At 38.4% G+C, this 17,105-nt stretch overlaps 1 protein-coding gene across 3 annotated transcripts; it reads right to left on the bottom strand.

The window, feature by feature from the left end:
• Positions 1-12: 12 nt before the first annotated feature.
• pou2f3 (POU class 2 homeobox 3) lies at positions 13-16,338 on the bottom strand. 3 transcript variants are annotated; one of them, XM_034140559.1, is made up of 14 exons: positions 16,204-16,336; positions 15,882-15,938; positions 10,072-10,100; positions 8,481-8,576; positions 6,924-7,029; positions 6,286-6,348; positions 6,085-6,158; positions 5,401-5,577; positions 5,111-5,252; positions 4,688-4,818; positions 4,108-4,272; positions 3,635-3,677; positions 2,596-2,707; positions 13-1,466 (listed from the first exon to the last, which is right to left on the bottom strand). In XM_034140559.1, exons 2-14 carry the CDS (start codon positions 15,928-15,930, stop codon positions 1,424-1,426), a joined length of 1,230 nt encoding a protein of 409 aa, XP_033996450.1. In that variant the 5' UTR covers positions 15,931-15,938; positions 16,204-16,336; the 3' UTR covers positions 13-1,423. The 3 variants fall into 3 exon arrangements, with proteins under 3 accessions (XP_033996450.1, XP_033996451.1, XP_033996453.1); XM_034140560.1 differs by lacking the exon at positions 6,286-6,348 and having other exon boundaries at positions 16,204-16,338; XM_034140562.1 differs by lacking the exon at positions 8,481-8,576.
• Positions 16,339-17,105: the final 767 nt, after the last annotated feature.

Here is a 17,105-nt window from a genome sequence, read left to right as displayed (position 1 = left end):
ATCACATCAACATATAAGTAATGTTATTTATTCACTGTCTGAAAAGGAGCTTTGGATTGTCTAGCAAGGTTTTACATCCAAAGTTTAACTTCACTAAACTCTGACCTCTGAATACAGACAGACTTCAGGAGGTGCTTTCAGGTAGAAACAATTAGATTGACCAATTAAAAAGAAAAGCCAAACCCTGATTCTTTCCTCATTTTAATTACAGAAAACAAAGGTTAATATGGGTCTAGGGGTAAAAAGTAAAAAAGGCTCAGAGGATCACACAGCTCTTTTTAAACCTTCAGCAAAGAAAACTCCACTTTAGTTAAAACGAAATAGAGCCATAGACATGGGACGGACTACCACAGAGTTGGTCTTGGTTTCCTTGTGGGATTTAATAACAAAAGAACTAAAGCTAACCTGCTTCCTCGGTGAAAAGCAAGGCGAAAAATACAAATGTTTTGATTTATCACATGTGAAATAAGAACAACAATCAATCACATGTGAAATAACCAAAGCAGTTCTGACTTTATTCTGGTTTATTACAGCTGGTCTTATTTTTTTTGAAGTTTTCACCAAGATAATTACTTAGCTCTGGGAACGAAATGTGCTAAAAAGTAGTCCGGCAGGGAACATAAAATGAGCAGATGATCATGTTGTTATAAACAAACATCAATGAGAGTCTTTTTGGAGTGCAAAGAATCATTAATAATGAACAGAACTGCTTTTGATGGATCTTGTAGAAATATAATTGACCCACATTCATAAAAAAACAATTCCTAGACAGGAAGGTAAACTGGCTGTCTCTGTTATCACAAATGATAGAAATGATGGCTAAAACAGCAATAATTAGACCCAAGTTGCAATAAAACACCTTTAAATAACCGATAACTAAATGTAAAAGCTGCTCTGTACATTGAAATAAGGTTAAATAAGGCATTTTGCTCCAGTCATGATGAACGCCTTTATTTTGACTGCGTATTTATTCAGACGGGCGAGCAGTAAATGGTATTGAATCAAACTCACTAATACAATATTCACTAAAATAAAAACATATAATAAACAGCGACAACTGTAGACAGCAAAAATATGGCAGAAAAAGCAACAGTTTAGCACACAAACATCAAACAAAGTATTTGAGTTGTACAGGTTTGCAGATGAGAATCCTCACTAGTGTTTCAGATACCTTGCAGGCCGTTCTGTGTGTTCGCCCCCTTTGCAGCGGATCTACACCGAGTCAATGAACACAGATCAAACAGCTTGAGGCTGTCCTAACAGCAGTTGGTGTGGTGTGTTTGCAGTCCTCTGCTGTTCTTTCTTATGGGGTTTAGCCTTAAGCTGTGTAACCCTGTTCATAACGAGCGTTATTACTCCTTCACAAATCTTCATTGTACATCCTTCTCAAAACAAAAGCTTCATGTGGTACAGTTCATGTTTCTCAGTGATGATACGCTGCAGGGTTCCACGTCCGATACCAAGACCTGAGAGGACAAAGGGAGGATCACAAGATTGTACAGTAAAGTAAAGTAAATGTTCCCAAGTGCAAATTTGAGATACTTGAACTTTAGTATCAAGTTTATGCTACCTTATTTCTAATCCACTACATTTTATCGCCTTCCTGTTAGGGCCGCTCGATTATGGCAAAAATCATAATCTCGATTATTTGGGTCAATAATTGATATCACGATAATTAAAAACGATTATCCATTTACTTTGAAAACATCCATTTATTGCAAAAAAATTGTTGAACAGTATGTTTTTAACAGTTGATTACCCTGAACTTTAAGTATAATTCAACTGAAAAACCAATAAAAAAAAAGTAAAATATAAAAATAATCGTTTTATTTTGATTATGTTGTTTTCATAATCGTTGCAAGCCAAAATCGTAATTGCGATTAAAATACGATTAATTGAGCAGCCCTACTTCCTGTGAAAACTCTGGATTTGTTGATTTTGAATGTTTCTGATTAAGGATGAAGTGCCCTTCATGATGAAGACTATTCCTACTTCTTATGTTAAATTAACATTTTATAAAGCTTCTTGTATCAGCCTGAAAATGCATCTTCAAAAAACAAGTAAGATTTTGAATGCAGGATTTGAACTTGTTGTGGAGTATTCAGTAGCCTACTTTACATTTGACTAGCAAAGGATCTTACATTCATTCAGCAATTCATTTTAGGAAATAGTCAAATGCTTTTGCTTATTGGGTTTCTTGCTGCTATGAATCCACACACTGTTGTATTCATTTACCCTTTATTTTTTATAGAGATTAAATGTACAAGATATAACGTGTTAAACAGTTATATTTAGAGATGCTGGTAGGTACATTTCGTTAGCTTTGGCTAGCTGTTTCCACCAGTTGCAGTCTTTATGCTAAGCTAAGCTAACATTCTTTTGGCGGTAGCTTCATAAATTAGCAGTTTAGCTTAGCACAAACACAAAAACAAAGGGAACCTGCTTGGCTTATTTGGCCCAATGCTTACAAAACCTGCCAACCAGCACATGTAAGTATTCTTTGCGGGACAGCTGAAAGTGTGTGTTCTTCTATATTGAAAGTGTTTTAAAGAACAGATATCATTGCAGGTTTTTATTTTTAGTAAACGTTCTCACCCTGGTGCGCTGTAGGACGGGTTAACCTGAGAGGTCAGAGAGACGGAGGAGGAGGACAGGCCGTTGGGAGAAGCTTCACGGCTCCCACTGTTTGGAGAGGAATTTGATGAAACTGGAAGGAAAAGGTAAACACATTATTATAAAATGTTAAGCACACACATGCAGAAACCCACCAATATGTGTTGTTTTGCTAACTGTGCAAATGAGACCCTTGATAGGGAAAAAGAGATAACACATGTTATTTCCAAGGTCAACAATTAACTTTCACACAGGGGAACAATATGTAAGAACATAAACCACCAGTGTCAGTCAAAAATATAGAGAAATATGATCAGGTCTCACGGCATTTCGTGTTATAGTCACGAAATTAATTTAATCTATTGATTCGTGTTCACCAACACACGATTTTCGTGTCACACAGAACGATTTTAAAAGCAATGTATTTCTATTGGTAGTATGTTTCGTGCCTGCACCACGTCTTTTTTTCTTCCGGTCGGGTCTTGGAAGACCAGAAGCTGTGTGGTTCATAAAAACATTGTCTTGCTCAATATCTTACCCTAAGCCTAACCCTAACCCTTTTATTTTAAATTGTATAATGTAATAATAGTGTTTTTTGCCGTCGCGAGGAAAATAAATGGCTCAGAGCCTCAGAATACTGACATCTGTATTTCTTGTCATCTTTTTTTCCTTCTAATTTGTTATTATTTGGTGCAGGCGCGAAACATACTACCAATAGAAATACATTGCTTCTAAAATCGTTCTGTGTCAGAATACTGAAATCTGTATTTTTTAAAATCTGTTTTTCCTTCTAATTTGTTATTATTTACATTGCTTTTAAAATCATTCTGTGTGACACGAATCAATAGATTAATTTCGTGACTATAACACGAAATGCCGTAAGACTGTGTTGCACAATAGGAAGGCAATGCAAGGCAAGTTTATTTGTACCTTTCAACACAAAGCAATTCAAAGTGCTTTCTAAAAGGAGGCACATAAGAGGCTCTTTATCAATATTTGAATGTAGAACACTTGTACTTGCCTCCGCCTGAAGCCAGAGGACTGTATGGTCTGGATCCTGCAGCCTGAAACAGTGAACAACTTTTCTTTTGATTTCTGTCCAATATATTTGCTTTTTTAAACCTATTCAACAGAATATACAAATCTATAATACCATAACCATTTAAAAGGAGCCATTCTGCATTATGAAGACTTTGACTTTTGATACATGAAGTACATTTCGCTCATAATACATCCGTACTCAACATTTTAAAGCAGTATCCTAATCTACCCAGTATATAAAGATGCAACAATTGGCTCCATGTTGACAAACTACAACACTAGAACATACTTGCATTTAGGTGTTAGTGATAAAAATAGAATACCATAACAATGTAAAATAATATTACACTGTCAAAAGGACCGTTCCACTTATGAATTCAGTGTGTTTTCCACCACATGGGAATACTATTTCCCATTTTTATATAAAAGAGATGGATGTTTTAGACGGCTAACCATTCTGGAGTTGTAGCTGTGATTCTTGACGGATAAACTGGTCACGGGGCAATAGATCCTCTTCTCCTTCTGACGCCGATTACAAAACCAAACTCGAACCACCTCCTTCTCCATGGACAGCTGCTCCGAGATCAGAGTTATCTCCTCTGAGTTTGGCTTAGGGTTCTGAAAATAAATGAAAAAGTTAATTATTCCCTCTTTTAGATTAAGCCTGTACGTTTTTAAGGTAATCCATTCCTTGTCCTCTGCACAATGACAATACAGTTGAATCTAATCAAAGTCAAAGTCAACTTTATTGTCAATCTTTCAGTTTGTGTGTACAGACAGAGAGATCGAAATACCGTTTTCCACAATCCCGAATACAAAAATAAAAATATTTATAAAAATATGTGTATCCTATAAATACACAATCAACAGAAACATGTGCACACATTAAGATAAAAGCACAACATGTGTAATCTAATCGACAGAACAGTTTAAAATGGTAAACAACTTTTATTTTCCTAACCAACAAACGATATGACTTAGAAAGCCCTCACTATTGAGAATTTGTTAAACTCTGATTCAGTCGTGAACTTACGTCACGGAAACGTTTCTCCAGAGTCATCTTGATGTTTGTTTCAATGCTTGTCCTTTTTTTCCGTTTGCGTCCGTAGCCCTCGATCAGGGGCGGCAGAGAAGTGCTACTCATCGAGTCAGAAGGGGAGTTCTCTGATGTGAAAAGATCAATATATAACATAGACATTCATCGTCAACTTTGAACAACAATGCATGTCACAGTTGTATTTGTGATACAGAACTAGTATTAAAGTATTAATGACATTTCTTAACAGGCTTTTCACTCCAAATTATAGGCCAAGTTGTTTTTCGGCGTTACATTTTTCTTATATCGACAATTTCATTGAGTTTTACGTTTGCTATACTTTTTTTCTAGCCCCTTCTCAAATCAAGCCAGAATAATGACTGGTACCTTAATAAAGAAATGGTGGTCAGTGTGTTGTACCTGCATCACTCAGCCATTTCTCCAGCAGAGGTTTGAGCTTGCACATGTTCTTGAAGCTGAGGTTGAGAGCCTCGAAGCGAGAGATTGTGGTCTGACTGAAATCATTCCCGTACAGTTTTCCCATTGCAAGGCCCACATCTCCCTGTGAAAACACACACAAATGAAGTACATTTATCAACACTTTTCTCAGTTTTGAAGGTCTTTGTTCACCATGGAGTTAGGCAAGAACAATAATGTTGAAGTATTTTTTTTAAGAGGCAACACGTGGTTTTTCCACTTGCAGTACTGACCTGTGTGAATCCCAGTTTGATGCGTCTTTGTTTGAATGCCTTAGCAAACAGCTCCAGCTCTTCCAGGTCGGAGGGTTCCTCCTGGGGGGGCACGGACATGTGTTTGGGCATCTGCAGGTGGGACATGTCCATGTGGTTCTCCATGGACGGCCCAGCCAGACCAGAGCGGCTCATTGCCTGGATCAGAGGGACATCACAGAAAAATGTGACACAAATTAGGGTTAACTGTCTTGTGGAAACATCTTCGTATCTGAAATACTTAACATTTACTTGGTCAGATGTTTGGATTGCTCTGCTGTTATCTTTCTTACTATTTATACAATTGTACTTTAAACCTGAACTAACACATTCTGGCCACTAGATGGCAGCAGCAACTAGCTCAACATATAACTGACAGCACATCCAGCAGTAACAGAGCTAGAGAGATCATTCCATTTTATTCTTTTAGCTCTGTTTTTGGTCTCCACCAACTCCTGAGGTGCATATGTCTCTGTAGCTGCTAATGCTAGATTATGTTCAACATCTAGTCTCTGACTGTGTCTGATTTCTGCTGAGCAGTTATTGTACAGTAGGTTTTTAGGATTGTTTTTGCAGCTGCATCCATAGTGGATGAGAGTGAAGCAAAACAGTTGAGTTGTGTGATACTGGTGCCGAGTGTGCCGACAGGAAGTAGTAAGGATGTACCTGTGGAGTCAGAGCCAGTCCAGGCTGATGCTGGAGGAGATTTGTTTGACTCAGCAGGTTCTGCTGCAGAAGTGCTGCGAAGAAAAACAAGTTTTGATCAATTATTTGGTTTGTGAGTGCAATGCTCTTGGAAGCTGTTGATGTTTGTCAAGAAATAGATCCAATATCTTCCACCAAAAGCACAATGTGTTTTTTTTTTACTTTGGACATAGGCAGACGTGTTGGGCGAATGGATATACTGTTGTCCGTCAATAGGGAATCCCCCTAAAATCACAAATCCTATTACTTTATTAGCTGTAAAGCAGACTTTATAAAACATTTATGCACAGACCCTGCTTTCACCCTAGATCATATGCTAGGCTAACAATGTCCTTACTTCAGCTCTGTATTTAAAATCCAGACATATGATCCCAGTGTTATGTAAACTCTTGGAAAGAAAGAAAATAACTTTTGTAATAGTTTGCACTTATCCTAGAACACAGCTTATCTGCTAAAATGTCAATGTGTTATTTGTATACCTTGGTTATTATACAGGTTAAACAGACAATGAGTGATACTAAGTAAGATGAGGGTAGCTGGTAGATTGTGTTCCCTTTGGACAGAATCAGACTAGCTGATTTACACAGTTTCCAGTCTTAATAAATGACCGGCTGCTGTCAGTACATTTGTATTTATATTTATCATACAAACATGAGAGTAGATCTTCTCAAAAGAGTCTCTGCAAGAAGTCTGATTAAGAACATTTCCACACATGTTAGTCCCTCAAATGGCATCTCTCAAATGATTTTTTAAACTATAATTGAGGCTTAAATCCCTTAAAACAACTTAAAAAGCTGCACCTTGGTGGCTGGTGGGGCTCTGGGAGAGCAGGAAGGGGGAGGGGGCGGTCAGGTGAGACGGAGGCATCAGGACCAGCTGCTGCATGCTGTGGAGAGACGTGAGCTCCTGGAGGAGAGAGAAAAAAACAAACAATAACAATATCAGTCCTGACTCACTGATGAATAAAGACTAACGGCTACATCCACAGTGTCTGTTTCATATGCATATGTTCAGTGTTGAGTTAGCAGTGAATGTTCTGCATTTAGGAACTTACAGCACTTTAACGCCACGGTTTTATTAATAAGCAGGTTGTAATTTGTGGCTTCAATTTATTCAAAACCTACATTTGTGTGCATGTAGTAGCCAGACACGCTTTCCATGAAGTCCATAGCATATTTTAATGAGAAGCTATAATCTCTTGATATCCTCTCTAACAGCCATTTACTACCATAATCCCTTACAAAGCAAGTGTATCCTCATGGTTCGTTAACTAATCCCTAAGCTAATGTAAAGCTTAATTAAACAAGCTTTCTACAACAAGAGCACTATGGAGGGAGGGGGAAGCTGGAATGAATGTCTTGGCCTTGTGCACTGCCAAGAAATTATGAAATCTTTTAACCCTCCTATTGTCTTCGTGTTCCCCCCCTTACTTTGCGGTCAAATTTGACCGGTCCTGTTTTAACTGCTATTACATTAACACAAAAACCATTCATCATCACCAAATTTCATTTAACACCCTTTCAAACTGTACATATTGTATCAGACTACTGGTAAATATACAAAGAATAGACACTGAACATGTATTGCGTGTGCCAGGTGTGATCCATATGGGGGGATTGGACACATAAGGGGGGGAAACACATCTAGAGTGTGTGTGTGTGTGTGTGTGTGTGTGTGTGTGTGTGTGTGTGTGTGTGTGTGTGTGTGTGTGTGTGTGTGTGTGTGTGTGTGTGTGTGTGTGTGTGTGTGTGTGTGTGTGTGTGTGTGTGTGTGTGTGTGTGTGTGTGTGCCAGGTGTGATTCACATGGGGGGATTGGACACATAAGGGGGGGAAACACATCTAATGTGTGTGTGTGTGTGTGTGTGTGTGTGTGTGTGTGTGTGTGTGTGTGTGCGTGTGTGTGTGTGTGTGTTTATCTGATCCGGATGGTTACTAATTCCTTTTCTTTATGGCGGACCGGGAACACCATGGGTGTTACAAAGTTGACTAAATCATCCAAAATGCAATGAAAGTGGTGATCAGCAATTTTCTATGTTCAAATGTCTACTGTGAAGGATATCATAAAGCCTTAATGCAATCGAATGTAAAACAAAAAAGTTATGATTGATGAAAGTAGTAAATCGGTCAGATTTGACCCGAAGACAACAGGAGGGTTAAAGGTATAATAACAATGAATTGACTTATTCAAATATGAACCCTCTCAGTGTGGTTAGTGTATATGCAGAGACCCTGCAGCCAATCAGAGCTTTGTTTGTCGACAGCCGTAAAGGACGTGATGCAAAAAATGGAGGCATAATGAGTACTTCTAATCTTGATACTTGCATGATAATAATATTGCTTTAAAAGAACAACAGACCCCAGGCAGCTGACCTCCAGCAGAGCTCTGCGGCAGGTGGCATGTCTTCAGTGCGGCGACTGAATGAGGCGAGTCGATGATCTGCTCTGTTTTTATCTAAAACACCGAAAGCACAACCAAAACGGTATTAACTTTTATAAATAATAAGGCTGGAAAACATTGCCCGTAAATAATCTCTAAACTGTATTAACTCTGGTTTCTGGAGAGGAGCTTAAATCCTAAACAGGATGGGAAACATTGTGTGTGTATAATCCCAGGGGCAAATGACTGCATGTTGACGTGTGTGTGTGTGAAGAGAAACACACACTCCAGGACCAGTTTGGTCACTAAACATGATACAAAGAGTGATAGACGCTCTCTCTACCCTTGGGCAAGCCAGTATGCAAATAACCCTCCCCTCTCCCCCCCCCCCCCCTCTCCCCCCCCCTCTCTTGCACCACCCACCCCTGAAAGCCATGCCACTTCCTGAAAACACGCAGTGAAGTAATTATCCATACTCTCGCCAAAAACGGTGTTTGGATAAGTATCCAAACAGCTGCAAACTATTTGAGATGTTTGTAAAGAGCAGGTAGTTTGTCCCCAGGATGTTAGCCGTGCTGCAGTCAGTTGAGCATTGTGTCCTGGGGAACAATGGCTCTCAGCTATTTGTGTTCCTTACTACGGGTACAAAAAGTAATGTTATGACCTTTTAAATATGTTCTGAGGTTTGACAAAGAACATACACTTCTTTCTAACAAGGATTGTCTGTGAATCCAAAGACTCAAATACTCCTGTGTGCCGTAGAGCTTTGCTTCTTTCCTCAAACATCAAACAAAACCAGACATTTCAACTCAATCCCACTGAAACCTTTCTTCCATCCTGGTCTCTTACAACATTATAACATTTCCATACAATAAAACTTGATTGTGAATTACTCTCTGAGGAAATGGTCACCTGGATTACGTTTGTTTTTGACTTTTCTTGACAAATATCTTTTTATCAGTCCAGGTAAAAGGTACCAGTCAAGGTAAACACTCTCACCCATTTTTGTGTCTGAAGTGAAACCAAAATTCTATTTTTACTATTGGAAATGTACATTACATTACATGTTACTTGTTAGACGCTTTTATCCAAAGCGACTTACATACTCAATACTGTGGGCAATCCCCACAGGAGCAATTTGGGATGAAGTGTCTCAGGGACACAACGACATGCTGACTGCAGTGGGGTTTGACCCTGTGACCCCCTGATCCGAACACCAACGCACAAGTTCACTGCGCCACACGCCTCCATGTACGTTGATAATCTAACAAACATTCTGGGGCCAAACCACAACACCTCACAAAACTGTACTCTACACTCAACTACATTCTTAACTTAACTTAACTTTTACTGGCAGTTTGAGTTATCTAAGGAACACAATTAAGTTACTTTAATGAAAGTGTGAAACCTTGAAACATGTCCACCCGCTGAGCTCCATGCAAACATTAGTGTCTGAACAGGGGAAGGGTTTCGCATCATGGACAAAACCAAATCCTCCAGATGACAGAGACCTCATTCATGAAATCCTAATTCATAGGAATTTGGTCACTTTATTTAAAACTTTACTCACGTGTCGATTGAAGCCGATTCCGTTGTGCCCTAAATGTCAGAAAGGAGGGAAAGAGGTTCAGATTATAAAATGTCACTGTTGCTTATAAGGACTTCAAGATCATATTAAGTCTGTTTGTGTTCAATGTATACGAGGGTACATTAGACACGTTAGACATTCAGTGTCAACAGATTACATTTGATTGTTTTTTTTATTTTTATACACAGCTGCATTGACACACACACACACACACACACACACACACACACACACACACACACACACACACACACACACACAAACACACACACACACACACACACACACACACACACACACACACACACACACACACACACACACACACACACACACACACACACACACACACACACACACACACACACACACACACAAAGTTTTTCCTGAAAAAGTTAAGTTAACTGGCTTTTTTGTTGTCGTTTAATTTGATCTATATTTGAACCCAAGGGATATCGTGTTACAGCCAAAACATCTTATTTCTAACGTGATTCAGAGTTATAGTATTACAAATAAGATATACAATTAGAATTTGATTAAATTGTCTAAACCAAAACTACATCATAACACCTTGATACAACAACAACTGAATAAAAACACATTAAAAATAGAATAATAAGAAAATACCAACAAAAACAAAACAAAACCGTGACTAGAAACTTGTCAACTAAAGAATAGGAACATACTGTGATACAAAACATTCATACATGCAAGTATAGTGTGTGGTATGCTGTCTCTCTTATCAGAGTTTTGTGCTGAATGTGGCCACAAGTATTCATATATCTAGAGAATTGATTCAAAACAACAAAGTAAGTTCAGTTAGATTCATCTCTATCTCGGTTTATTGTGCGTATTATTTGGTAAATATACTTAAAACCCAAGCATAGGTATGCAACCATAACTTATAAAGCATAATAAAATAAATAATTGAGGTGTATTATTAAGGTAATATCCCAATTTCATTATTTTTAAACACACAGAGCCTGGTAAGTAATGTATTAGGTGTTTCATATACACACGTGAAGGTTTGTAAAAAGGAAAATAAATATTCTGTAAGCATGCAGCATATTAACTGCAGTTGCTGCGGACTTTTTACGTAAATAACAAACGTTTAAAAGTCTTTGTGTCGTTCGCAGCAGTGCAGAGAGTCCGACAGAGGAGGGGAGTTTAAAGGTGTGCTGGATAAGCTCGCTTCATTTGAATGTCAAATTGGGCCATATGGACTGTGTGTGTGTGTGTGTGTGTGTGTGTGTGTGTGTGTGTGTGTGTGTGTGTGTGTGTGTGTATGTGTGTGTGTGTGACAGAGGCTGCTCGAGAGACACACAATGCAAATACACCTATAAACACCCCCACCCCTCTCCCCCTCCCCACTCTGTCACTGCCCCCCCACTTCACAGCCAAACTTCCAGTATGGAAATGACCAAGACATGCAAATCAGCTGCGAGCGCAGGAAGCCTGTGTGTGTGTGTGTGTGTGTGTGTGTGTGTGTGTGTGTGTGTGTGTGTGTGTGTGTGTGTGTGTGTGTGTGTGTGAGAGGCCTGCACACACACTCTGGAAACGGTGGGTGAACACAAAAAAAATCTCCTTTTCAACCAGTTGCTTTGTCCTTCACTCTGTCTGTCATACATTGTATGGTAAAAGCAGAGGTGGGAAGTAACTAAGTAGATTTACTCATAGACTGTATTTAAGCACAATTGTTGAGGTACTTTACTTGAGTATTTCCATGTTATGCTACTTTGTACTTCTGCTCCACTACAGTTCAGAGGTAAATCATGTACTTTTACTTCACTACATGTTTTTAATACCTTTAGTTACTTTACAGATCTGGATGAATGATGTGGAATATAATCAAGTGTTAAATCAGACTTTAGTTCCACCTGGAGTAAATTCACAAGCTACCCTGCAGTATACAAAGTCATTCAAACTAGCTGCACCTTTACCAGCTTTGATAACACTTTCATGATCAATCATTATAAAACATATCATATATATTATTCTGAAATGGACCAATCTGCACAATGACTACTTTTCCTGTCGCTACTTTAAATATATTTTGATGAGAATACTTTTCTACTTTTACTTGAGGAACATTTTGAATGCAGGACTTTTACTGTAACAGAGTATTCCTACACTCTGGTACTTCTACTTTTACTCAAGTACTAGATCTGAGTACTTCTCCTACCACTGGTAGTAGTGGGCAAGTTGCAAGTAAATATATCCTTTTGGACAATCCATAATAGTCATAGATAGATAGACATGTCAGCAGCTCCTTGTTTTCCTTTGTCCATTGCATTATGGGACATTACTTAACTGAAGAATCCAGCTGATTTGATACATTATGATTTTCTTTAAAGCAGAAGACAGTTGAATTTTGGCCTCATTGGGTAAAAATCCCAGGATAATCTTTCAGCATATTGAAAATCAAGTGGTACCCTAGATTTCTTTTTGTAAACCTGCGGGCGTGTAAAGACCTTTGAGATGACATCCTGAGATTTGAGGCTCTAGCTAAAAACCATTTTGCGAAAGCGTTGCAGAGATGGAGGAAAAAGTTGCTAATACCGATAGTTTATTCTGCTGCTTCATCAGTAGCGCCCGGCTAGCATAATGCTAAACTATTAGCAACATTATCTCTCAATCTCTGAAAGGCTTTGATTATATCGTCATACTGTCTTTTCTGGAAAAATCCGTCTTCCTCTCTTATCTCTGCGGTGTGAGTCGCCAATGCTAGAAAGCAACTTATTCTACGGATCACTGTTTTATTAGGCTTTCTACGTTGTAAAGGAACGGGATATCATATACTATAGTCTAATATGGAATTATTTTTACAAGCTAAATGCCTACCCCAGCTCTCATTTGGTCCATTTTCCAGTCTGTACATACTAATAGAGCATCAGCTCAGCCTGTGTTAACTGTTGGTTCAAAATGTTCTGTATGTATGTAGTGATCTTTCTAACTCACTTGTATTCAATGCATGCAGGTTTTCCAAACAGAAACTAGTGCTGTTATCTTCCTTCCTATCTGACTGCTCACTGAGATCCTAACATGCATAGGAATTGTTCTTTTTCTCTATCAGTGCAAAAAGCTACACAGAAATGCAAATGGATAAATGTGAACTCAGACACAGGTTGGCCAGCACATGAATGTTTATTGTCACACATCTGACAGATTAAACATCCGACCAACTACCATTTAAATAATGGTAAAATATTAATTATAATGTTTAAAAAAAATGCTCATTTGCATTTTATGAGAAACTTCTAAAAGTGTTCAACGTGAGAGTGAACATTTTTAATAAACAAAGTTGCCAAAAATACAGAAGCTATTTGCAAAAATGTTTACTGAGCTTTGTTTTCTATGATATTGTCTCTTAAACAACATAATTAGACTTTCGCTAATGAACAGTAAGGTCACCCACACGACCAGTAAGGGGAAGATAATGGGCTTGGTCAGTTTAACTTGAATTATGTTTCCCTACACTTTCCCTTACACAAGACTGAAAACTCATCTCCATTGTCAAACATTTCTTTGCCTACCATCAACCCGACAACCAATAATGTTAAAAAACGATTAGATTCAACTATTAGATGTACTACCTAAATGTACAACTCTGAGAGACTGGATTGGACAAGGTGATGAGACTCACTACACAGACGCTCAGCTGTTAATATGAGAACCAGGATTAAAACGTTTCTCTCCTGCTTCACTTCACGAGTCAAAGGGTCAGTGTACCCAAATTATAAAAACTCTCTAGCTTACCCGTGGCGCTTTCTCAGCACACAGATCGTTTTGGTTTTATCTGGTGAGGTTTGTCTCTGAGAGTCTTTTTAGGTACAGTGGAGGTGAGGGGAATTTAGTCTCTGTTGCTCCCACGATGACATATTACAGTAAAATAATCAACACCATGTATCAATGTGTTTTTACAAATAAGTGTCCCAAGTCATAGTGACAGGCGTCATGGTTTTTTCTTTTGAGGAAGTAGTCTCTTAATGCTAAAATCCTTTTGCTTTAAATGTCATTCACCATGTTGCTTAGTCACTTTGTATTAGCGTGAAGTCCAAAATACTTACAAACTTTGACAAGTAAAATCAAAACTATCTGCATGCAGAGATGCTACTAAGAGCATGTGAGAGAAAAAGTGTTTAATTTGTAATCTGGATGAACCACCATTAATGCTCTCATGGCTCCTAACAAATGACAGATGATGAGAGCGGCAGGAACATTTCTTCAGCTTTAAACTGACAAGGGATTACTATATTTTGACAAAAACACAGCCAGTACTTCCATTAAATTGAGATGTTAACTTCTCTCACGGGCGATTGTCTAAATAATAGTTCCACTTTTTCTGGTTCCTTGTTTTGGCGCCGCTCGTTCTCGGCCCTCGGCAGCCAGCGCTTCTCAGCAAACAGCCTCAGGGCCGTACTGGTAAAGCTACCAACTGCCACAATATCCCACACACACACACACACACACACACACACACACACACACACACACACACACACACACACACACACACACACACACACACACACACACACAGACACACACACACACACACACACACACACACACACACACACACACACACACACACACACACACACACACACACCTCCCTACAACAGGTCAAAATGCAACCTCTAGTAACTAAATGCATTTACTCAAGTACTGAGAATGTTGAGATACTTGTACTTTACTTGAGTATTTCCATGTTATGCTACTTTCTACTTTTTCTCCACTACATGTATTTAATCCCTTTGGTTACTTTCCAGATGTGGATGAATGATGTGAAATATAATCAAGTGTTAAATCAGACTTTAGTTCCACCTGGAGTAAATCCACAAGCTACCCTGTAGTATACAAAGTCATTCAAACTAGCTGCACCTTTACCAGCTTTGAGAACACTTTAATGATCAATCATTATAAAACATATCATATATATTATTCTGAAATGGACCAATCTGCACAATGACTACTTTTACTATATTTTGATACATATATACTTTTACTTGAGGAACATTTTGAATGCAGGACTTTTACTGTAACAGAGTATTCATACACTCTTCTACTTGTACTGAGTACCCACCTCTGCTCTATTCAGACCACCTCAGGCATCATATGGACCAGTATGAAGAACATCATTGTATATAATATAGTAGCACATCTTTCTAAAACCTAATATAAAACAACAGCACCAAAGACCATTGCACAGTGATAAAACATGTGAATGGAAGAAGTAAAATGTTGCCAATAAAAGGTAGAATTCAAAATGTTTTTAAAGCAAACTAGAGACTTCTTAATAACTATAACAATTGAGCGACAGAACATGAATTGCCAACTATTTCTACGAGTCGTTTCAGTCATTTTTAATAGTGAAACAATTCTCAAATGACAGCATTGAAATGTTTTGGGGTATTTCAACTTTTAGTCGAACCTTTTTGTTTTAAATAACATTTTGTGACATTTCCTACTCGAAATAATCATCTATGAGTGAAAAGAGTTTTAGTGACAGTAGTTGGTAATTCTCTACAAATATCTTCACAGATAATCCAGACAATTACACATTAACGAGAGACAAACACAAGTAAGCTTTCTGAAATATACTTTTTACGTTGAATGTGTCAAACTCCCTTACAACAAACCAAATAAAAACGTCAAAGACGAAAAGCAAACAAAGTATTTCGGTGGAAGTGAATTGAATAAACCGCTCTCTGACTCTGAGTCATTTCTAGTGAACTGTGTGTGTTTGTTATGAGATAATTAAGTGCAAGATAAAGGTGAAACATCCTTACCTGCCTGTTCGGCTGGAGCCTCCGACTGCTCCACCGTGTCTGCGCTCATCTTAATATCTAGAAGGATAAATCCGGCTGATTTCACTACAGGATTGCACCTTCACCAGGACACTGAATGAAGCACTCACACTCACATTACCCTGACTTTATTCTAATGCCTCCCCTCCCATCCACCCCACCACAAACGTACTGTACACTTTTAATATTCATAATTGAAGCAAATATTCCCATCTTAGCCACACAGCAAACAAACAGTGTAAGAACTCGTGAAACAATGAAGATGTGAGAAAAGTAATTGATGAGTAAAAAGATAATACCTCACCTCACACAGATTAAAACAGTTACTGTCGCTCCAGCTGCCGTCTGTTCTCTCTGATTATTTAAAGCAAAACAAATGTTGGTTTAAAAGTTTTTGGGAATCCACAGCTGCTCATCAGCATTTTCCTAAGTGGAGAAACGCTCACCTCTGCAGCACAACCCCCTGCTGCCTGATAGGCTCCTTTGCATATTTGCCTCAGTGCGTCCTATCCAGCTTCAGACTGTTTGCATAAAACAACAATGGGGTTACTGCAAATGACAGTGTGTGTGCGTGTGCGTGTGTGTGTGCGTGAGTGTGTGCGTGAGTGTGTGCGTGCGTGTGTGTGTGAGTGCGTGCGTGCGTGCGTGCGTGCGCGCGTGTGTGCGTGTGTGTGCGCGTGCATGCGTGCGTGTGTGCGTGTGTGTGTGTGTAACAAGAGTATTATTACTTCCAGAGATATGAGTCATTGTTAGTGACGGGAAAATGTAGGTAAAAATCATTAAATATTAAGCTTAAATTAAATAAATATGTACTTTTATTTACTTCGAAATGTTGGCTACCTGTGCTTTGAATAAATAGGCCTACTCTCTACCTTGAATTTTTGATCTTACCTTAAAAAGCTACAATTTAAAGGCTGTCTAATTCTGATGTCTTTACGTTTGCTCACGTTGTCACACAACTCTTGAAAATGTATTTTTATTTTATTTAACCTTTATTTAACCAGATAAAAGGCATTGAGATAAAATCTCATTTACAATGCTGACCTGGCCAAGAAGGCAGCAACGTTACACATTCTTACCTATGATTCTTACACATAACACAGACATATCAAATACAGAGAACACAACTAAGTAAACAAAAAGACGAAAAGCAGTCACTACATTGTGCACATTGGGACAGTAAGAAAGGTACTACTTATTACTGCA

Source organism: Trematomus bernacchii, unplaced genomic scaffold (assembly GCF_902827165.1).
Source record: "Trematomus bernacchii unplaced genomic scaffold, fTreBer1.1, whole genome shotgun sequence".
NCBI lineage: Eukaryota > Metazoa > Chordata > Actinopteri > Perciformes > Nototheniidae > Trematomus > Trematomus bernacchii.
The sequence above is the reverse complement of the archived record's forward strand: the minus strand, read 5'-3'. Positions and strand labels throughout refer to the sequence as shown.

What these genes read in the sequence shown, in the direction of transcription:
- pou2f3 (XM_034140559.1), bottom strand. Translation starts at nt 15,930, where the DNA reads ATGAGCGCAGACACGGTGGAGCAGTCGGAGGCTCCAGCCGAACAGGCA. An exon ending in CACGTCTGCCTATGTCCAAA is followed by an intron (nt 6,159 to 6,285) that starts GTAAAAAAAAAA and finishes TTTTCTTCGCAG; the next exon opens with CACTTCTGCAGCAGAACCTG. An exon ending in GACTGGCTCTGACTCCACAG is followed by an intron (nt 5,578 to 6,084) that starts GTACATCCTTAC and finishes CCTCTGATCCAG; the next exon opens with GCAATGAGCCGCTCTGGTCT.